Here is a 23,873-nt window from a genome sequence, read left to right on the forward strand (position 1 = left end):
TATACTTTTAATATGGAGAACTGCAGGGTCCTGGTCCTCCTGAGATAACTATGGGCCAGAGTTAATAAAGGCATGGAGTTAATAACTATCTGGAGATATCCCATGGGGTTTGTGTGGCAGAGAGTATCTTCCAAGGACAATAAATTCCTTCATTACATTTCCATTACTGCATCAGTGCAGTAATCTCTAATTTACTTGTAACAAGGAGGCTGGTTATTCCTAAAACTTGGTATTTAATGCTAATAAGTGCTTGCAAGTCAGATAGCTGTGACTGTGTGTGTGTGTGTCTTGGGCTCAGGCAATCCAGCAGGAAAGTCAGGAAACTGTGAGGGCTCTAGGAAAGGTTTTGGAGAGCTGAGATGACTCAAGCCAGACAGACAAATAAATACCTGGGAAAGTCAAGAATATATAGTCTGTGAGCCCTGAAATCATACTTGAATAAAGAAGCTGAGGTTACTACTAGGTAGGTAGTATCAAGTGTGAAACCTGAACTGAAGATGCATGGGCTCTTTAGGTAAGGTAAGTGAGATTCAATCAAAAAACAGGAGTGCTAGACGGGAAAAGAGTGCAGGATCTAGGCTGGGAAGCAAGAAAATATGCTTGAAATTCATACTGATTTGGAGTTGCCCATACAGTGTATGAAGGACCAGGCACTTAGTGGTGATGGGGGCAAGGGCAACCCAGCCCAATGGGTATCTTTTTAAGAAGTTCCACATTCAGTAGCTCCTTTAAGAGCAAAGGCTTCATGGTCAGGCTTGCTTGATTCTATAATCTACATTCAAGAGTGAAAAGATAACTATTTGATTTTAAATATAGAAGTAGATGGAATAAATTTTTCACAAGTCTCTATGCAGGAGTAGATGATCCTCTGACATGCTGCCCATTCATGTTGGGAAGCTCTGATTTGGAGGGAAAACCCAGATAGAAGAGATGAGTTCACTAGTATCCTTCAGCTTGACTCTAGGGAAGAGGACAGGTAACATAGAGGAAAGAGAACAGCTCTTAGAGTCAAGTTTAAGCTGATTTCTCTGCTCTTAGCTGGGTGGTATTGGGCAGGTTGCTCAACTTATCTGAGCTGTAGTTTCCTTAAATTACATTTAATTTGTTTGGCAGTCTATCCATTTCAAAGGCGATGGGAAGATAAATAAATACCAGTTTGATTATTTTTGCTTGTTTTCTATTTATTTCTCTAAAACCAAAGAGAAGAAAAAATAAAAATCAGGATTCTTTCCCTTGAAGCAATTCTTACCTAGAGAGGAACTTACTTAGAAAGTAAAGAAAGTGAAAGAGAAAGTGAAGTCACTCAGTTGTGTCTGACTCTATGTGACCCCATGGACTATAGCCTACCAGGCTTCTCTGTCCATGTGATTTTCCAGACAAGAGTACTGGAGTGGGTTGCCATTTCCTTATCCAGGGGATCTTCCCCACCCAGGGACTGAACCCAGGTCTCCCACATTGCAGACAGATGCTTTACCATTTGAGCTGCCAGGGAAGCCCCAATTAAGATTGCTGTTAATTCAAATAACTTGGAAATAAATTTGTGGAAAAAGAATATTTCCATAAGTCAAAGGGCTGCAATAATAACACACTAATTGGGGTGTTAATTTAAGGTGAGAAATGGATTGTGCCAAACTAAAATTATTGCCAGAGGTCCCTGATGGGCAACACTGGCAATGTCTATAAATTTTTCTTGTCCTTGAAATGAGATTTTCCTGGTTGTCTAGAAGTTATGGGAGGTGGCTTGACAAAGATTTCCCAGATTTAATTAAAAAAAAAATCTCTTTTTCAGTTTTTGATACTTATCTTGGTCTTTACTAAATTCAAGTAATGCACACTGGATATTTACTATCTATAAGTTTGTTTTATATGTTATGTCATTTAATCATCATAATGATTAGATGAAGATTGGTTAATTATGACTCTATGTTTTTAAAGATGAAAAAAACTGAGGCTCAGGTAGGTTAAGAACTTAAGCAGAGGGACAGCAAATAACAGTAGAGGGGAGCACTATATTCATGCCTTTGGATGGATTCCATGTCTCACATTCTTTATTGTATTTCATTTCTCTTCCTCAGTGATTTCTGGATTTGATCCTCTTAGATTTTTAAAATAATCTTTAAATTTGGGAATAAGTTCAGGTTTAGGGAAAAGTTGCAAAGAGAGTATAGAGAGTTCTTGTATATCCCCACCCAAATTTCTTTAATGTTAACATCTTATATAACCACTGTACACTTGTCACAGCTAAGAAATTAACATTGGTACATCACTACTAACTAAACTATAGGTTTTATTTGGATTTCATCAGATTTTCCACTTGTGCCATTTTTCTGTTACAGAACACAATCCAGGATCAATGCAGTTCAGTTGCACAGTTCTGTCCGACACTTTGCAAACCCATTGACTGCAGCATGCCAGGCTACCTTATTCATCACCAACTTCCAAAGCTTGCTAATTTTGCATGTCTATCAAGTCGGTGATGCCATGCAACCTTCTCATCCTCTGTCATCCCCTTCTACTTCTGCCTTCAATCTTTTTCCAGCATCAGAGTCTTTGCAATGAGTCAGATCTTCGCATCAGGTGGCCAAAGTATCAGAGCTTCAGCTTCAGCATCAGTCCTTCCTGTGAATGTTCAGAGCTGATTTCCTTTGGGATTGACTGGTTTGATCTCATTGTTGTCCAAGGGACTCTCAGGAGTCTTCCCCAACACCACAGTTAAAAAGCATCAATTCTTTGGCTCTCAGCTTTCTTTATGATCCTACTTTCACATACATACATGACTACTGGGAAAACCATAGCTTTGACTAGGTGGACCATTGGCAGCAAAGTAATGCCTCTGCTTTTTAATATGTTGTCTAAGATTGTCATAGCTTTTCATCCAGGAGCAAAAGACTTTTAATTTCATGGCTGCAGTCAACATATGTAGTGATTTTGGACCCCAAGAAAATAAAAGTGTCAAAGTTTCCATTGTTTTCCTGCCTATTTGCCATGAAGGGACAGGACAAGATTCCATGATCTTCATTTTTTGATTGTTGAGTTTTAAGCCAGCTTTTTCACTCTCCTCTTTTACTTTCATCCAGAGGCTCTTTAGTTCCTCTTCACTTTCTGTCATAAGGGTGGTGTCATTTGCGTACCTGAGATTATTGATATTTCTCTGTGAAATCTTAATTTCAGCTTATGGTTCATCCAGTCTGGCATTTCACATGATGTACTATGCACATAAGTTAAATAAGCAAGGTGACAATACACAGCCTTAACATACTTGTTTCTCAATTTTGAACCAGTCCTTTGTTGCATGTCAAGTTCTAACTGTTGCTTCCTGACCTGCGTACAGGTTTCTCAGGAGGCAGGTATGGTGCACTGGCATTCCCATATCTTTCAGGATTTTCCAGTTTATTGTGATCCACAGAGTCAAAGGTTTAAGCGTAGTCAATGAAGCAGAAATAGATATGTTTTTGGAATTATCTTGCTTTTTCTATGATGAAATGGATGTTGGTAATTTGATCTCTGGTTCCTCTGCCTTTTCTAAATCCAGCTTGAACATCTGGTTCACGTACTGTTGAAGCTTAACTTGGAGAATTTTGAGCATTACTTTACCAGCGTGTGAGATGGGGGGAAATTGTGCAGTAGTTTGAACATTCTTTGGCATTGCCTTTCTTTGGAATTGTAATAAAAATAGTCATTTTCCAGTCTTGTGGCCACTGCTGAGTTTTCCAAATTTGCTGGCATATTGACTGCAGCACTTTCACAGCATCATCTTTTAGGATTTGAAATAGCTCTAATTCCATCACTTCTACTAGCTTTGTTTATAGTGATGCTTCATAAGGCTTAATGGACTTTGCACTCCAAGATGTCTGTTTCTAGGTGAGTGATCATACCATTGTGGTTATCTGGGTCAGGAAGATCTTTTTTTGTATAATTCTTCTGTGTATTCTTGCCACCTCTTCTTAACAGCTTCTGCTTCTGTTAGGTCCATAGCATTTCTGTCCTTATTGAGCCCATCTTTGCATGAAATATTCCCTTTGTATCTCTAATTTTCTTGAAGAGATCTCTAGGCTTTCTCATTCTATTGTTTTCCTCTATTTCTTTGCATTGGTCACTGAGGAAGGCTTTCTTATCTCTCCTTGCTATTTGAAACTCTGCATTCAGATTGATATGTCTTTCTTTTTCTCCTTTGTCTTTAGCTTCTCTTCATTTATCAGCTATTGCAACACCTCCTCAGATAACCATTTTGTCTCTTTGCATTTCTTTTTCTTGGGAATGGTTTTGATCACTGCCTCCTGTACAATGTTACAAACCCCTATCCATAGTTCATCAGGCACTCTATCTATCAGATCTAATCCCTTGAATCTATTTGTCACTTCCACTGTATAATTGTAAGGGATATGATTTAGGTCATACCTGAATGATCTAGTGGCTTTCCCTACTTTCTTCAATTTAAGTCTGAATTTTACAATAAGGAGTTCATGATCTGAGCTACAGTCAACTTCTGGTCTTGCTTTTGCTGACTATATTGAGCTTCTCCATCTTTGGTTACAAATATATAATCAGTCTCATTTTGGTATTGACTATCTGGTGATGTCCATGTGTAAAGTCATCTCTTATATTGTTGGAAGAGGGTTTTACTACGACCAATGCATTCTCTTGGCAAAACATTTTTAGCCTTACTCTGTTTCATTTTGTACTCCAAGGTCAAACTTACCTGTTACTCCAGGTATCTCTTGACTTCCTACCTTTTCATTCAAGTTCCCTATGATGTAAAGGACATCTTTTTTGGTGTTAGTTCTAGGAGGTCTTGTAAGTCTTCATAGAACCATTCAACATCAGCTTCTTCAGCACTAGTGGTTGATTAGCATCACTGTTTTTGAGATTGCACCAAAGTACTGCGTTTTGGACTCTTTGTTGACTATGAGGACTACTTCATTTCTTCTAAGGGATTCTTGCCCACAGTAGTAGAAATAATGGTCATCTGAATTAAATTTACCCATTCCATTTCATTTTAGTTCACTGATTCCTAAAATATTGATGTTCACTCTTTCTGTCTCCGGTTTGATCACTTCCAATTTACCTTGATTGATGGACCTAACGTTTCAGGTTCCTATGCAATATTGTTTTTTATAACCTTGGGTTTTACTTCCATTAACAGTCACATCCACAACTGGGCATTGTTTTCACTTTGACTCAGCCTTTTCAGCCCTTCTGGAGCTATTTCTCCACTCTTCTCCAGTGGCATAATGGACACCTACCGACCTGGGGAATTCATCTTTCAGTGTCATGTCTTTTTGCCTTTTCATACTGTTCATGGGGTTCTAAAGGCAAGACTACTGAAGTGGTTTGCCATTCCCTTCCCTTATGGTCCCTTCCCAGTGGACCATGTTTTGTCAGAACTCTCTACCATGACCTGTCCATCTTGGGTGACCCTACATGACATGGCTCATAGTTTTATTGAGTCAGACAAGGCTGTGGTCTAAGTGACTATGAGTTTTAATTTGTTTCAAATTCATTTGGGAGATGGTTGGCATAGGGATACATTTAAAAGCTAATTTTTGTATGCTATACTCACTTGTAAAGATAAACTAGATTTTTGCTTGTTTTTTTTTTTTTTTTTATTTTGGTAGAAGCAATTCTGAAAACTTATTGCAAATGATAGTTTCATTTTGTCTAGGAATGTTGGCTTGCTTTTACCGTGGCAATGCGGGTTTGAAATTTGGATTCAGCTTTCAAAAGTAACTCTCCATCACTATCTTCTTTCAAGAATGGAAAATTTCAAGTCAATTTTGGGCGTTTGTATTCACTGCACCAAACATTTCTGAAGTTTCCACACTTGCTTATAAATAAGACATTCCATCATCTTTAAAATGTCAAATCTTCTGATAAGTTGAATTTCATAAAATATTGCTCTATTGATCTTAGTGCATAACTTTCTATTGAAAACTTGTGACTGGGACTTTTCTTTTGTGTACTTACACAGATAGAGACATTTATGATGTCAGGTCCCTAACTCTAAATTCAGAGCCTGGAACTACATCAAATCCAAACTGATCATAGGGACCTTTTCCTCATTGTTGCCACATTAACTTTGTAGTCAAATTTCTTTAATGTTTTCAAAATAATGTAGAGATGAGCCCTGTGAATCTACAGTGTGGCTAGTACATAGTACATAGTGGGTATGCAATTTGTGTTTCCTTTTGTCTTAGAACAAAAGAAAGTCAAACCTGTCTCAGAACTCAATTTTGAGAGATAATTGAATTTACAAAAAGGTTATTGAAGAAAACTGATGACAGGACCAGACTGAACACCAACTTTCCCAGGGCTGCTCTTAAAATAGTCTGCAGTTATGTGCAGGTTCTTTTAAAAATTTTTTAAAGGCAAATAACATTTTCATATCTTTATAATGCATTTCATCTGTTCTTGCCATTTTTTAGAGCAACTCAATGAGAAAACATTATTTTATTGTTGTTGTTGTTCAGTCACTTAGTCATATCCAACTCTTTGTGACCTGATGGACTGTAGCACACCAGGCTTCCATCCCTGTCCTTCACTATTTCTCGGAGTTTGCTCAAACTCAGGTCTGTTGAGTCAATGATCCCATCCAACATATCATCCTCTGTTGCCCTCTTCTCCTCCTGCCCTCAATCTTTCCCTGCATCAAGTTCTTTTCCAGTGAGCTGGCTCTTTGCATTGGGTGGCCAAAGTATAGGAGCTTCAGCTTCAGCATCCGTCTACCAATGAATATTCAGAGTTGATTTCCTTTAGGATTGACTGGTTTGATCTCCTAGCTGTCCAAGAGATTCTCAAGAGTCTTCTCCAATACCACAGTAAGAAAACATCAATTCTTCAGTGCTCAGCCTTCTTTATGGCCCAAATCTCACATCTGTACATGACTGCTGGAAAAGCCATAGCTTTGACTTTATGGACCTTGTCAGCAAAGTGATGTCTATGCTTTTAATATGTTTTCTAGTTTTGTCACAGCTTTTCTTCCAAGGAACAAGTGTTTTTGTTTGTTTGTTTTGATTTGATTTGTTTTTTAATTTCATGGCTGCAGTCACTGTCCACAGTGATTTTGGAGTCTAAGAAGATAAAGTCTGTCACTGTTTCCATTTTTCCCCATCTATTTGCCCTGAAGTTATGGGACCAAATATCATGATCTTCATTTTTGTCTGTTGAAGTTTAAGCCAGATTTTTCACTCTCCTCTTTCACTTTCATCAAGAGGCCCTTTAGTTTTTCTTCAGAAAGTGATATCACTTTTTTAGAGTGATATCATCTGCATATCTGAGGTTATTGATATTTCTCCCAGTAGTCTTGATTCTAGCTTGTGCTTCATCTAGTCCAGCATTTTGCATGATGTACTCTGCATATAAGTTAAGTAAGCAGAGTGACAATATACAGCTTTAATATATTCATTTCCTAATTTTGAACCAATCCATTGTTCCATGTTCTGTTCTAACTGTTGCTTCTTGGCCCGCATACAGGTTTCTCAGGAGGCAGGTACGGTGGTCTGGTATTCCAATCTATTTCAGAATTTTCCACAGTTTTTTTTTTTGTGATGCACATAGTCAAAGGCTTTATGTAGTCAATGAAACAGAAGTCAATGTTTTTCTGAAATTCCTTTGCTTTTTCTATGATCCAATAGATGTTGCCAATTTGATCTCTGGTTCCTCTGCCTTTTCTAAGTCCAGCTGTACATCTGGAAGTTTTGTTTCACATACTGTTGAAGCCTAGTTTGAAGTATTTTGAGCATTACCTTGGTAGCATGTGAAATGAGTGCAATTGTGCAGTAGTTTGAACATTCTTTGGCATTGCTTTATTTGGTATTGGAATGAAAACTGACCTTTTCCAGTCCTTTGGCCACAGCATCATCTTTTAGGATTTGAAATAGCTCAACTGACTAGTATTAATATTTAGCTTGTTCATAATATTTTAAAAGGGTGAATGGCTTTCTTTGGAATACTACCCCAGGATCCATGGGATGCTAGAGGGATGGGAGCACTAAAAGGGGAGCTTTGCCACCGTTAGCCAAATGGTGTCCTTCATCCAACATACTATGCTGTCTCCATGCTCTTTCTTCACTGGGGTGGACTGATGTGCTTCAGGGCAACCTCAAGAGCAAACTCCTGTGGGTGGCCCACACATAGGTGTGGGGTTGAAACCACAGCTGTACTCCAGGGGGCATGCAGCTAAGGAACAAAAGCTGAAATCACTTCTCACAGTTGTCCAAGTAATGAACTGACACCCCTGTGACTGGCTTGTAAACTCATTGCCTACAGAAGATCTGAATGGACAATGAATGCTCTTGCAACCAAGATGCAAATAGCTTTAAGCTTTAGCATTTGTGGACTGTGTGGGCACATACACATGGGGGTTGGGCCAGGACAGAGTCAGAGTTGCCCCCATAACACCAACAGCAGGTCCAGATCCATGATTGTTGCAATCCTGAGACTTGACTTCAATGGAATCTATGCTGGTGGCCTGGTGAAAATAACACCTACAGTCAATTGCTGGTAAACCATAGTTAAGGTGGGACTGAGAGAAGTCCCAACAATAGTATAATCTGAGAGCTCACACAACAAGTGAAAGGTGACAACAGAATATACCCACAGTTGAGCAGCTCCACAGAAGGAATACTCAGCACCTTCCCTCCCAGCTGGAGCCCCGGTTTCACCTACCTACCACTGCAGATCAGAAACACAAAGAAACTGTTATGAAGGCTTATACTCCAACAACTAGGGAGCAGAACCCACCTCTGACAGGGAAGTGACAACCACATAGTGAAAGAAGAGGCCCTGCTCAATACCCAGAGCAGGCTTGGGTCAGCACAATATGTCACACCATCTACAAAGGAGATAATGGCCAGCATAGACTGAGTAAAGAGGTGGCAGACATCAATATCATAAAAAAACCTCGCACCAAAAAATATTAAACCTGTGTAGGCTACACAGATATGTTCCCACATAAAATAGTCTTCCAAGGCAGTCTGAAGATCTGATATCAGGCAGGACAACCCCAGAGCATTTAACGTTGAAGACTTACAGATCTTGAGTGCACGAACTCCACAGGTCTGGGTGAAAAAGAAACTCCACTCTTGGAGGATGCACACAAGTTCTCATGTACACTGGAACCCAGCACAAAGCAGTATCTGCATAGGAACCTGGGCTAAGGGTCTTAGGGGTTCTCCTGGTGAGGTGAAAGGCAACTATCACTTACTGTGAGGACAAGGACACTGGTAGCAGAAGCTCCAGAGAATATTGATCAGAGTGAGATCTCCTAGAGGTCCACATTTCAATATCAAAACCAAGCCACCCCTAAACCTGCAGGCTAAAGAGCTAGAAAGCCTCAGACCAAAAAACCACCAAGACAGGAACACAGCCCCACCCATCAGAAGACAGGCTGTCTAAAGTCATACAGAGTTCACAGCCACCTCAAAGCACACCATTTGACACTTCCCTGCCTATCAGAGGGACAAGATCCAGTTTCACCAATGAAAGGGCAGGAACCAAGAAGCCTACACAAGCCCCTGGATCAACCTCACCTAGCAGGAAGAGGACATCAGAAGCAAGAGGAATTATGATGCTGCAGTCCATGGAAAGTAGACCGCAAACACCAAAATTCAGACAAATGAGTCAACAGAGAAATATGCTGCAAAGGAACAAGGTAAATATGTGCAAGAATAACCAAATGAAGCAGAGATAGGCAATGTATCTGAAAACAAATTCAAAGAAATAATAATAAAGATGATCCAAAATCTCAGAAAAAGTGTGAAAGCCCAGAGAATTAAGATACAAGAAAAGTTTAACAAGAAGTTAGAAAATTTAAAGAACAAACCAACAGAGATAAACAATACAATAACTGACATGAAAAACATACTAGAAGAAGTTAATTGCAGAATAACTGAGACAAAAGAATAAGTGAACTGGAGACAGAGTAGTGGAAATCACTGCCACAGAATAGGATACAAAAAGAAGAATGAAAAGAAATGAGGCCAGGTTCACTCAGAGATTTCTGGGACAATATCAAATGCATTAATATTTGCATTATATTGGCCCCAGAAGGACAGAGCAAGAGAAAGGGTCTGAAGTGGTTATAATCAAAAACTTCCCTAATGTGAGAAAGAAAATAATCAGTCAAGTCCAGGAAGTGCAGAGTCCCATACAGAACAAACCCAAACAAAAACAAGTTAAGACACATATTAATCAAGCTAACAAAAATTAAACACAAAGAAAAAATATTAAAAGCAGCAAGGGAAAAATCAGCTAATAACATACAAGGGAATCCCCATAAGGTTAACATCTGATCTTTCAACAGAAATTCTGTAGGCCAGAGTGGAGTGGCAGAATATATTTAAAGTGATGAAAGAGAAAAACCTACAACCAAGAAAACTCGGTACCCCCAGACAAGCTTTCGGAGAAGGCAATCGCACCCCACTCCAGTACTCTTGCCTGGAAAATCTCAGGGATGGGGGAGCCTTGTGGGCTGCCATCTATGGGGTCGCACAGAGTCAGACACAACTGAAGCGACTTAGCAGCAGCAGTAGCAGCAGCAGACCAGCTTTGCAACAAATGCTAAAGGAACTTCTCTCATCAGGAAATACAAGAGAAGGAAAAGACTTAAAAAACAGTTTAAAATGGTAATAGGAATATAAATATTGATAATACCTTAGATGTAAATGGATGAAATATTCCAACCAAAAGACACAGAATGGCTCAAGGGATACAAAAATAAGATCTGTATATATGCTATCTGTGAGACCCATTTCAGACCCAGGGACACATACGGATTAAAAATGAGGGGATGGAAAAAGATATTCCATGCAAATGGAAATCAAAAGAAAGCTGGAGTAGCAATACTTTTATCAGATTAAATAGACTTTAAAATAAAGACTGTTAAAATAGACAAAGAGACCGCCACGGACGCCGACGCCATGAACAGCGTAGGGGAGGCTTGCACCGACATGAAGCGCGAGTACGACCAGTGCTTCAATCGCTGGTTTGCTGAGAAGTTCCTCAAGGGGGACGGCTCCGGGGACCCATGCACCGACCTCTTCAAGCGCTACCAGCAGTATGTTCAGAAAGCGATAAAGGAGAAGGAGATTCCTATTGAAGGACTGGAGTTCATGGGCCATGGCAAAGAAAAGCCTGAAAGCTCTTCTTGACCTTGACAGTCATCTTGAAAGTGGAATCCTCAAATCAGGAAATTGAGGACTCTGGATCATATCAATTAAAACTGAAGATAGCATGATTTGATGAATTTAGGAGGGAAGAACTTCCTTTCCTCCTTGATATCTTTCTCTCATTTGTAAAAAATGATGAACCATCACTCTTTGCTTTGAGATTTCTGGCTTTGGCATCACAGCAGGAACTCAATATTCTAAATAATGGGATTATTTGGGATTATCATTGCAGTACTTGGTCTGGGATCAGTTTTAAATATATCTTGTATAAAAACTCTAGTAAGCTTGTCAGGATGACTAAGGTTGCCTGACCTTGAGCCATTCTTTGAAGGACATTACGTACACTCTCCTGGGGTTATTTGTTCATGGAAGCAACTGGTTAAGATCTCTTTTCTCTCAGGGAGCTAATCCTCTAGAAAGGGTTCCCAGCACAACAGAAAACTCCTAGAGGAGAACATAGGCAAAATACTCTCTGACATATATCACAGCAGGATCCTCTATGACCCACCTCCCAGAATATCGGAAATAAAAGCAAAAATAAACAAATGGGACCTAATTAACCTTAAAAGCTTCTGCACATCAAAGGAAACTATCAGCAAGGTGAAAAGACAGCCTTCAGAATGGGAGAAAACAATAGCAAATGAAGCAACTGACAAACAACTAATCTCAAAAATATACAAGCAACTCCTCCAGCTCAAATCCAGAAAAATAAATGACCCAATCAAAAAATGGGCCAAAAATCTAAATAGACATTTCTCCAAAGAAGACATACAGATGGCTAACAAACAAATGAAAAAATGCTCAACATCACTCATTATCAGAGAAATGCAAATCAAGACCACTATGAGGTACCATTTCACACCAGTCAGAATGCCTGCGATCCAAAAGTCTACAAATAATAAATGTTGGAGAGGGTGTGGAGGAAAGGGAACCCTCTTACACTGTTGGTGGGAATGCAAACTAGTACAGCCACTATGGAGAACAGTGTGGAGATTCTTTAAAAAACTGGAAATAGAACTGCCTTATGATCCAGCAATCCCACTGCTGGGCATACACACTGAGGAAACCAGAAGGGAAAGAGACACGTGTGTACCCCAATGTTCATCGCAGCACTGTTTACAATAGCCAGGACATGGAAACAACCTAGATGTCCATCAGCAGATGAATGGATAAGCAAGCTGTGGTACATATACACAATGGAGTTTTACTCAGCCATTAAAAAGAATACATTTGAATCAGTTCTAATGAGGTGGATGAAACTGGAGCCTATTATACAGAGTGAAGTAAGCCAGAAGGAAAAACACCAATACAGTATACTAACGCATATATATGGAATTTAGAAAGATGATAACAATAACCCTGTGTACAAAACAGCAAAAGTGACGCTGATGTATGGAACAGTCTTATGGACTCTGTGGGAGAGGGAGGGGGTGGGAAGATTTGGGAGAATGGCATTGAAACATGTAAAATATCATGTATGAAACGAGATGCCAGTCCAGGTTCAATGCACGATACTGGATGCTTGGGGCTAGTGCACTGGGAAGACCCAGAGGGATGGTATGGGGAGGGAGGAGGGAGGAGGGTTCAGGATGGGGAGCACATGTATACCTGTGATGGATTCATTTTGATATTTGGCAAAACTAATACAATTATGGAAAGTTTAAAAATAAAATAAAAGAAAAAAGAAAAAAAAATAGACAAAGAAAGAACACTACATAATGATCAAGGGATCAATCCAAGAAGATATAAAAATTCTATATAGGAGCACCTCAAAACATAAGGCAAACATTAATATGTAATAATAACATGTATAATAATAATGTATATAATGTATACATATATAAATGTATATAATAATAATGTATATAATTACAGTAATAATAATACAGCAAATCCATAAAAGGGGAAACCAACAGCAACACAATAGTGGATGAGTTTAACACCAACTTAGGCCAATGGAAATGTCCTCCAGACAGAAAATTATTAAGGAAACACAGATTGCAAATAATACATTAGACTTAATGTATAGACTTAATTGATATTTAAGTAGACTTAATTGATATTTACAGGATATTTCATATAGAAGTAGCAAAACTCACTTTCTTCTTGAGAGCATGTAAAACTTTCTTCAGGACAGATTACATCATGGGTCACAAAAAAATCCTTGAAGTTTAAGATAATTGAAATCATCTCAGGGATCTTTTCTGGCCACAAGGGTATGAGGTTAGATATCAGTTATTGGGGGAAAAATAAACCTTAATAAACACAAACACATGGAGGCTAAACAGTGTGCTACCAAATAACCAAGAGATCACTGAAGAAATCAAAGAGGAAATAAAAAATCCCTAGAGACAAATCACAGTGAAAACATGATGAACCAAAATGCATGGGATGCAGTAAAAGCAGCTCTAAGAGGAAAGTTTATAGCAATACAATCCTACTTCAAGAGGCAAGAAAAATCTCAAATAAATAACCTAACCTTATAGCTAAAGCAATTAGAGAAAGAAAAACAAAAACCCAGTTAGAAGAAGGAACAAAATCCTAAAGATCAGATCAGAAATAAATGAAAAGAAATGAAGGAAACAATAGCGAAGATCAATAAAACTAACAGCTGGTTCTTTGAGAAGATAAGCAAAATTTATGAATTGTTACCAGGCTCATCAAGAAAACAAGAGAGAAAACTCAAATCAATCAAATTAGCAATAAAAAAGGAAAATTTACAACTAATACTACAGAAATGCAAAGGATCATAAGAGACTACTAGAAGCCACTATATGCCAATAAAATGGACAACTTGGAAGACATGGACAAATTCTTAGAAAGGTATAACTTTCCAAGACTGAGCCAGAAGAAAATAGAACCTATGAATTGATAAATCATAAGTACTAAAATTGAAATGGGGATCAAAGATCTTCCAACAAGCAAAAGTTCAGGGCCATGTGGGTTCAAAGTTAAATTCTATCAAATATATAGAAAAGAACTAGCACCTATTGTTCTCAAACTCAACCAAAAAATTTCAGAAGACAGAACACTCCCAAACTTATTCTACAAGTCCACAATCACCTTGACATTAAAATGAGACAGTTCAGTTCAGTCACTCAGCTGTGTCCAACTCTTTGTGACCCCATAAATCGCAGCATGCCAGGCCTGCCTGTCCATCACCAACTCCCAGAGTTCACTCAAACTTCCGTCCATCGAGTCAGTGATGCAGTCCAGCCATCTCATCCGCTGTCGTCCCCTTCTCCTCCTGCCCCCAATCCCTTCCAGCATCAGTCTTTTCCAATGAGTCAACTCTTCACATGAGGTGGCCAAAGTACTGGAGTTTCAGCTTCAGCATCATTCCCTCCAAAGAAATCCCAGGGCTGATATCCTTCAGAATGGACTGGTTGGATCTCCTTGCAGTCCAAGGGACTCTCAAGAGTCTTCTCCAACACCACAGTTCAAAAGCATCAATTCTTTGGCACTCAGCCTTCTTCACAGTCCAACTCTCACATCCATACATGACCACAGGAAAAACCATAGCCTTGATTAGACGAACCTTTGTTGGCAAAGTAATGTCTCTGCTTTTGAATATGCTATCTAGGTTGGTCATAACTTTCCTTCCAAGGAGTAAGCATCTTTTAATTTCATGGCTGCAGTCACCATCTGTAGTGATTTTGGAGCCCCCAAAAAATAAAGTCTGACAAAGACATCACAAAAAGAAATAAAATTATAGGACAATATTACTGATGAAAATAAATTTAAAAATCCTCAACAAAACTGTAGCAAGCATAGTCCAAAAACACAAAAAAAGGATCATGCATGATCATCAAGTTGTCTTTATCCCAGGGATGCAGGTATTCTTCAAAATCCACAAATCAGTCAATGTGATATACCATGTTAACAAACTGAAGGATAAAATCCATATGACCATCTCAGTAGATGCAGACAAAGCTTTTGACAAAATTCCATACCCATTTATAATAAAAACTTTCTGGAAGTGGACATCGAGGGAACCTACCTCAACATAATAAATGCCATAAATGACAAACTCACAATCAACATTATTCTCAGTGGTGAAAACCTGAAAGCATTTTCTTTAAGATCAGGAATAAGACAAGGGTGTTCACTCTTGCTACTATTGTTCAATGTAGTGTTGCATGTCCTAGCCATGACAATAAGAGAAGAAAAAGAAACAAAATGGATCCAAATTTGTAAAGAAGTAAAACTCTCAGTTTACAGATGTCATGATCCTATACTTAGAAAAGCCTTGAAGTGTCACCAGAAAATTTATAGAGCTAATCAATGAATTTAGTAAAGTTGCAGGATACAAGCGTAATGAACAAGAATCTCTTGCATTCCTATACACTAACAAAGAAAAATCATCAAGTGAAATTAAGTAAACAATCCTACATAGCATTGCAACCAAAAGAATAAAATACCTTTGAATAAACTTACCTAAAGAGACAAAAGACCTGTATGCTGATAACTATAAGACACTAAAGAAAGAAATCAAGGATGACACACACAGGTGGAGAGATATATTATGCTTTTGGATTGGAACAATCAATATTGTGAAATGACTATTACTGAAAGCAATCTGCAGATTTAATGCAATCTGTATCAGATAACCAAAGGCATTTTTCACAGAACTAGAACAAAATTTTTACAATTTGTGTGGAAATATTAAAGATTCCCAATAGACACAGCTATCTTGAGAAAAAATTTAAAAAAAAAAAAAAAGCAGAGCTGAAGAATTCAGGTTCTCTGACTTAAGATTATACTACAAAGACAGTCATTAAGACATGGTACTGGCACAATACCAGAAATAGAGATTAATGAAACAGGAAAGAAATACCAGAGACAAACTGACACACCTAATGGGCACCTGATATTTGCCAAAGGAGGCAAAAATGTACAACGAATAAAAGGTAGTCTCTTCAATAAATAGTGCTCAGAAAACTGGACAGCTACATGTAAAAGAATGATATTAAAACACTTCTTAACTGCAAGTAGGAAAATGAACTAAAAATGCATTAAATACCTAAATATAATGCCAGAGAATGAAACTCTTAGAGGAAAACATAGAACAGTCTTTGACACACAAATATTTAACATAATCACAGCAAGATCCTCTTTGACCCCCCTCCGCCTTCTAGAGTAATGGAAATAAAGATAAAATAAACAAAGGTGTCCTAATTAAATTTAAAAGCTTCTGCACTGAAAAGTAAGCCATAAATAAAACAAAACAAAACAAAAAAAACAGCCCTCAGAATGGGAGAAAATATTTGAAAATGAAGCAACTGACAAAACATTAAATATACTAAAAAACTCACGTAGTTCAATATCAAATAAACAACCCAATAAAAAATGAGTGAGTGACCTAAATAGATATTTCTCCAAAGAAGACATACAGATGACCAACAAATACACAAAAAGGTGCTCAACATCACTAATTACTAGAGAAATGCATATCAAAAGGACAATGAGCTATCACCTCACATTGGTTAGAATGGCCATCATTAAAAAATCTACAAACAATAAATGCTGGAGACAGTGTGGAGATAAGGGAAGCTCCTACACTGTTGGTGGCAATATAAATTAGTTTAAAAAACTAAAAATAGAGCTACCATGTGATCTAGCAATCTCATTCCTGGGGATTTATCCAGAGAAAACCATAATTTGAGAAGATACATGCACCCAACCTAAATGTTCATCAACAGAGGAATAGATGAAGAAGATGTAATACATATATACAGTGCAACACTTCTCAAGCATAAAAAAAGAATGAAATAATGTCACTTGCAGCAACTTGAATGGACTTGAAGATTGTGGTATTGAATGAAGTAAGTCAGACAGAAAGAAAAAAAGTCATATGATATTGCTTATATATGAAATCTTAAAGGTACAAATGAACTTATTTACAAAATGGAAATAGAGTACCAAATTTAGAAAACAAACTTATGGTTACCAGGGGGCAACTGGGGGAGGGATAACTTGGGAGACTGGCATTGACATATACACACTACTATATATAAAATAGATAACTAATAAGAACCTACTTAATAGCACAGGGAATTTTTCAATACTTTGTAATGACCTAAATGGGAATATAATCTAAACAAGAGTGGATATACGTGTATATATAACTAACTCACTTTGCTGTATAGCAGAAACTGACAAAACATTGTAAATCAACTATATTCCAATAAAAAAATTAATTTAAAAAGAACACATATTGTCTAACCTAAGTAAATCTCAAGGATTTCACATGTAGTCAAAGAAAATATTAATTGGATATCTTACATATGTTTTTAAATCCATGTGTACTTACTGTATAGTTACAGGACATCTCATTTTGAAATATCAACTTATATTTGGAAATATTTGATATGAGTTTATATTTCATAAAAGTTATAGTTGAGAAAGTAGATTCATACTCCTAAATTGTAAGCATACTTAGAAATTTCCCAATAACTGAATTGAGTGTAAGGTTTTACTTGAATCTCCCCAGGACCCATCAATTGTATGTGTCTTGTCAATATATGTCAAGTTCAGTGTGAGGTTCACAGGCGACTCTCCCAGGACTCCACTGACATCATAGGAGGACCAGTGGCACAATCTGCAAGTCCTCAGATTCAGTGTTTTCTGGAAGTCAGGCATAGCTGGCTGGCTTGTGGGCTTGGCAGTTGATTGGGTAACAGGACCAAATCTATTTTAGAACAGGACCATTCAAGATGACACAGACAGTGAAGTCTTACAGGATTTCGCACTTTGTTAGAAGGTTTTATTCCATCATTAGATGATATTAGATGATATCATTTAGATGATATTGCAGAAAACACACTTTGACCACATAATGGTCGTGATAGCTGTAAAATCACATCTAACATCTTTATACAAAGGAAACAGTCCAGTGCTTAATCATTTGTTCATGTTGAAGCTTTGAAGCATTGCCATTTTCCCAAGGCCTTGTGCTAAGGAATGGGAGCCCAAGGCTGAGCTGCTTTTGCTTCTGCTCCAGAGGCAGAATCAATAAACAGACAATCATGGTAGAATGTGCTAGAAGGTTTGATGGAGGGAATCACAGAAGTGAGGCTTCCAGCTCCAGCTGTGTAGAGAGGAAAATATGGGGAAGTTTTCCGGAGAAAGTAACCTATGATGAGACTGTTGACGAAACAGAAGCTCTGAAGTCTCATGTTGTCAGGTCAAAGAGTTGAGGAGAGGCGGGTCCTGGGAGTCATGAACTCCATTTCCCACCTCCTGCAAGCTGCAGTCATACATCAGTTGTTTGAACTGGGTACTTTTTGATTCACAAAATCAAAAACATAGATAAAGAGTTTGTGGCAGGAAGTGCTGAATCTGGAGTTATAAGGAAACTGAAAACCACTAAGTGGTCAGAGCCAGGGAGGGTTAAAAATGGAGAGACATACCTTGCTTTCCATTTTCCAAAACTGGGGGAAATAGTAGTGGCTGGATTGAGAGCCCTGCTGAGGGTTTGGCATCTCAGGTTTCCTGCCTATCTAGCAGCCTCCTCTGTCCTCTATCCTCCAAGACAGGATTCTGGCCTTCAGATGAACACTGAATGATTTTATAATTTAAAAAATTAAATTACTCTATAAATAATTCATTACAAATTCTGTGTCCATGAGCTGTATTAATAGTGATTAAGAAACCAGTGCTCTCAGATTCAATTAGCAAAACTGCAAGGATTCACAGAGCGTTATACTGGAAAACTGAGGAAAATATGCGGGTGTGCAAATGCGACCTATCTGAAAGTGCTGCAGAAGAGCTTGAAAAATGCCTCCCCTTCAGCAAGTGCTTTCCTTGTACTGCCATTTTCTTTTTGGGTGACAAATGTAGCTGATGATGAAGCCAGTGGAACTTTAGGCTTGGACTCAGACTCTTAAGTCAGGATTCTCCGACTTGCCTGTTGAATTACTGCTTGTGAATTTATAGATTTCTCAGCCCCACTTCTGGTGATTAGGTTCAAGGAGTTCAGATATGGGGCTTAGAAATCTATAGCTTAAAAAGTAACTCATATGACTCTTGTCATAAGACAAGTTTGGGGAATGTGCTCCAAGTAGAAACTGGAGCTGATCATGGCTGTGAAATGCCATCCTGTGGGGATGGATGATGATGGGACATGAGGATGCCATTTACTAGTCCTTTCTGGTTTTTCTTTGCAATAGATAATGTAGAAGACTATCTCTCTCTGTGGATTCTGAATGAGTAGTAGTTTAATCCACTAAACATGAAAACAATAAGAAGGCATCATGACTTGCTAATTAATTCTCTTTTATATAAATAAGAGAAAACAAATAGCTTTGGGAATATAATCATAGAAATCCAACCTGGATTTCTGAAACAGTCTTGGTATTCTTGCCAATAAAACCTTCTTTGACAAGAAAAGGGGAGAGTTTGTGACTTAAATGTCTTCCTGGCTCATAGAATTTTTAGTACAAAAAAAAAAAAAAAAAAAAAGACATTGGAGAGAGTGGAGTCTAATACCTTCATAGTGTGGATGAAAGTCTGCTGACTCAGAGAGATGAGGCATCTGCCCAAGATCACTCAAGTGATGAAATGAGCTATCTAAAGACAGGAGAAGTGACACCATGTTTCCTGAATCTTGGCTTCTGGCTTCCAGTGTCTCCTTCTGGCACAACTATAGCCTCTAAGATACTCTCATTATATGGCTACAATACGCTAGAGAGCAGGGAAGGAAGGAAGAGCTGCAATTTGTTTAAATAAATACTAAATAAGAACCTAATATATTACAGGAATTTGGTGGCATGATAGGTATATTGTTGTTGTTTAGTCAGTAGGTCATCTCCTAATCTTTGTGACCCCATGAATTGCAACACAACAGGCTCCCCCATCCTTCACAATCTCCTGGAGTTTGCTCAAATTCATGTCCATTGAGTTGGTGATGCTATCTAACCATCTCATTCTCTGCCACCACCTTCTACTTTTGCCTTCAATCTTTCCCAGCATCAGGGTCTTCATCTGTTCACATCAGGTGGCCAAAGGATGGGAGCTTCAGCTTCAGCATCAGTCCTTCCAATGAATGCAAAAGGGCAAGTCTCCAGTCGTGTCTGACTCTTTGTGACCCCATAGACTATACAGTCCATGAAACTCACCAGGCCAGAATACTGGAGTGAGTAGTCATTTCCTTCTCCAGGGCATCTTCCCAACCCAGGGATCAAACCCAGGACTCCTGCATTGGAGGCAGATTCTTTACCAGATGTGCCACCAGAGAAGTCCTTCCAATGAATATTCAGTGTTGATTTCCTTCAGAATTGATTGGTTTGATCTCCTTACAGTCCAAGGGACTCTCAAGAGTCATCCCCAGCACCACAATTTGAAAGCATCAATTCTTCAGCACTCAGCCTTCTTTATGATTCAACTCTCACATCTGTATATGACTACTGGAAAAACCATAGATTTGACTATATGGGAATTTGTCATCAAAATGATGTATTTTCTTTTTAATGTGCTTTCTAGGCATGACAAATATACAGATGCATAAAATAAGACTGCTGTCCTTTAGATCACAAAGGCATGTAAATGAATAACTGAAATATTGTGGGACAGACGCTAAGCAGAAATGTATGTAGAACAGTGGTAACTCCAGAGAGGAAAAAACAAACTTCTTGAGAAATCAGAAAGTCTCAGAGGGCTTTGAGTCAGAAGTTAAAATTCATCATCCTGATGAAAGAAATAGCACATCTGGCAGAAAGCAAATGTTCAAGAGGCTGGAGGAGAGAAAACTCTAGAGTAGGTGTCATAAACATTTTCTGTGAAGAGCAAGGAAATAAAAATTTTAGACTTCATAGGTCATAGGTTTTCTGCTGCAACTGCTCTAATCTTTCAGCCACAGAAAATGTGCAAGCAAATGGGCACATCCATGCTTTAGGCTGTGCTTAGTTACTCAGTTTTGTCTGACACTTTGTGACTCATTTAAAACAAAAATACTGAAGTGGGTTGCCATTTCTTCCTCCAAGAGATATTCCCAACCCATGGGTTGAATCTGCATACCCTGTGTCTCCTGCTTTACAGGCGGGTTCTTTACCTGCTGCATCATCAGGGAAGCCCATAAAATTAGGCAGTTAGCCAGATTTGGCCAGTGGGATAGTTTGCATGCCACTGTAAAGTATGTAAGTAGTTAACAATGAATAGTATGACAAAAGAAGAATCCATTTAGCTTCAGTTCAGTTCGGTTCAGTTGCTCAGTCATAGCCAACTCTTTGAGACCCCATGGACTGCAGTACACCAGGTTTCCCTGTCCATCACCAACAACCAGAGCTTGCTCAAACTCATGCCCATTGAGTCGGTGATGCCATCCAACCATCTCATCCTCCATCATTCCCTTCTTCTCCTGCATTCAATCTTACCCATCACCAGGGTCTTCTCCAATGAGTCAGTTCTTCACATCAGGTGGCCAATGTATTGGGGCTACAGGTTCAGCATCAATCCTTCCAATGAATATTCAGGACAGATTTCCTTTAGGGTTGATTGGTTTGGTCTCCTGGCAGTCCAAGGGATTCTTAAGAGTCTTCTCCAGCACCACAATTCAAAAGCATCATTTTTTTGGTGCTCAGCTTTCTTTATTATCCAACTCTCACATCCATACATGATGACTGGAAAAGCCATAGCTTTGACTGGATGGACCTTTGTTGGCAAAGTAAAGTCTCTGCTTTTTAATACATTGTCTAGGCTGGTCATAGCTTTTCTTCCAAGGAGCAAGTGTCTTTTAATTTCATGGCTGCATTCAATATCTGCAGTGATTTTGGAGCCCAAGAAAATAAAGTCTGACACTGTTCCCACTGTCTCCCCACCTATTTGCCATGGAGTGATGGGACCATCTGCCATGATCTTAGTTTTTTGAATATTGAATTTTAAACCCGCTTTTTTCATTCTCATCTTTCATTTTCATCAAGAGTCTCTTTAACTTCTCTTCAGCTTGTGTCATAAGGGTGGTGTCTGGATATCTGAGGTTATTGATATTTCCCCTGGCAATCTTGATTCCAGCTTGTGCTTCATCTAGCCTGGCATTTTGCATGATGTACTCTGCATATAAGTTAGATGAACAGGGCAATATACAGACTTGACATACTCCTTTCCTAATTTGGAACCAGGCTGTTATTCCATGTCTGTCTCTAACTGTTGCTTCTTGACCTGTATACAGATATCTCAGGAGGCAGGTATGGTAGTCTGGTATTCCCATCTCTTTAACTATTTTCCAGTTTGCTGTAATCCACACAGTTATAGGCTTTGACATAGTCAATAAAGCAGAAGTGAACTCTCTTGGTTTTTCTATGACCTTAGCTTGGTAAGGATCAAGTTAAGAAGGGATTTGAATGGTAAAGACTTGCTTGCATGAGTCACTTATCTTCTCTGAGTCTTAGTGTATTCACCTGTGAAATAGCGATTAAAGTAACTCCCTAAGAAAGACTGCTGTGAATATTATCTCAGATAAATCTAGCACAATTCCTGGCACTTTGCTATAAAATAATAGTTGCTAATGCTCTACAAATAGGACATATTTAGAGATAGGAATGTTGATTTGCCATGGTTTCAGAATTGCCTCAAGAAACGAAGTACTTGTTTTCAATAGCAGGTTAATAAGGAGAGAGGCTGTTTAGCTATAAGTTCAGAGGGGAATTCTTCAATGGAATATTTTTCCATTGAGGCTCAAGGTCGAATGGCCTCTTATTATCCGAATTTACTTAGACTTCCATGAGAAATATCAGTAACCTCAGATATGCAGATGGCACCATCCTAATGACCAAAAGAGAAGAATAACTAAAGAGCCTCTGAATGAAAGTGAAAGAGGAGAGTGAAAAAGTTGACTTAAAGTTCAACATTCAGAAAACTGATATCATGGCATCCGTTCACATCATTTCATGGCAAATAGATGGGGAAACAGAGGAAACAGTGGCAGACTTTATTTTTGGGAGTTCCAAAACCACTGCAGATGATGACTGAAGGCTTGAAATTAAAAGAAGCTTGCTCCTTGGAAGAAAAGGTGTGACAAACCTAGACAGTGTATTAAAAAGCAGAGACATTACTTTGCTGACAAAAGTCTGTCTAGTTCAAAAATATGATTTTTTCCAGTAGTCATATATTGATGTGAAAGTTGGACCATAAAGACTCTTGAGAGTCCCTTGGACAGCTAGGAGGTTAAGCCAGTCAATCGTATAGGAAATTAACACTGTATGTTCATTGGAAGGACTGATGATGAAGCTCCAATACTTTGGCCACCTGATGTGAAGAGACAACTCATTGGAAAAGACCCTGATGCTGGGAAAGATTGAGGGCAGGATGAGAAGGGGGTAACAGAGGAAGAGATGGTTGGATGGCATCACCAACTCAATGGACATGAGTTTGAGCAAACTCCATGAGATAACGAAGGAGAAGGAAGCCTGTGGTCACAAAGAGTCAACCATGACTGAGCGACTGGACAACACCTTATATTAAGCCCAATGGAAAGCTATTAATATCCTTCCAGCAAATTTTCTCTTTGCTTTATTCATTTCTTCCACTTGATGTGAGCATCTTGAAAGTGGAACATTCATCTTTGTATCCATGGCATCTTGCAACCAATAGAACTCAGTGTTTGATAGAGATGCCTAATATCCATCATTCCATCTGTGTGCCTTCTTTCTTTTCTCCTCTTTAAGTCCTACTTTCATTCCTGTGCCATGTAGACTTTTGATCTTATAGCAG

The 23,873-nt window shown here is 38.5% G+C and overlaps 2 protein-coding genes across 2 annotated transcripts in view; one reads left to right on the forward strand and one right to left on the reverse strand.

Moving 5' to 3' along the window:
* CA10 (carbonic anhydrase 10) overlaps positions 1–23,873 on the reverse strand; it is an 843,529-nt gene that overhangs the window by 173,472 nt on the left and 646,184 nt on the right. The window lies entirely within an intron of this gene.
* On the forward strand, positions 10,913–11,444 carry LOC133231631 (TP53-regulated inhibitor of apoptosis 1-like). Its single transcript, XM_061389987.1, has one exon. It carries the CDS (start codon positions 10,917–10,919, stop codon positions 11,145–11,147), a length of 231 nt encoding a protein of 76 aa, XP_061245971.1. The 5' UTR covers positions 10,913–10,916; the 3' UTR covers positions 11,148–11,444.

This window comes from Bos javanicus, chromosome 19, assembly GCF_032452875.1.
Source record: "Bos javanicus breed banteng chromosome 19, ARS-OSU_banteng_1.0, whole genome shotgun sequence".
NCBI classification, from domain to species: domain Eukaryota; kingdom Metazoa; phylum Chordata; class Mammalia; order Artiodactyla; family Bovidae; genus Bos; species Bos javanicus.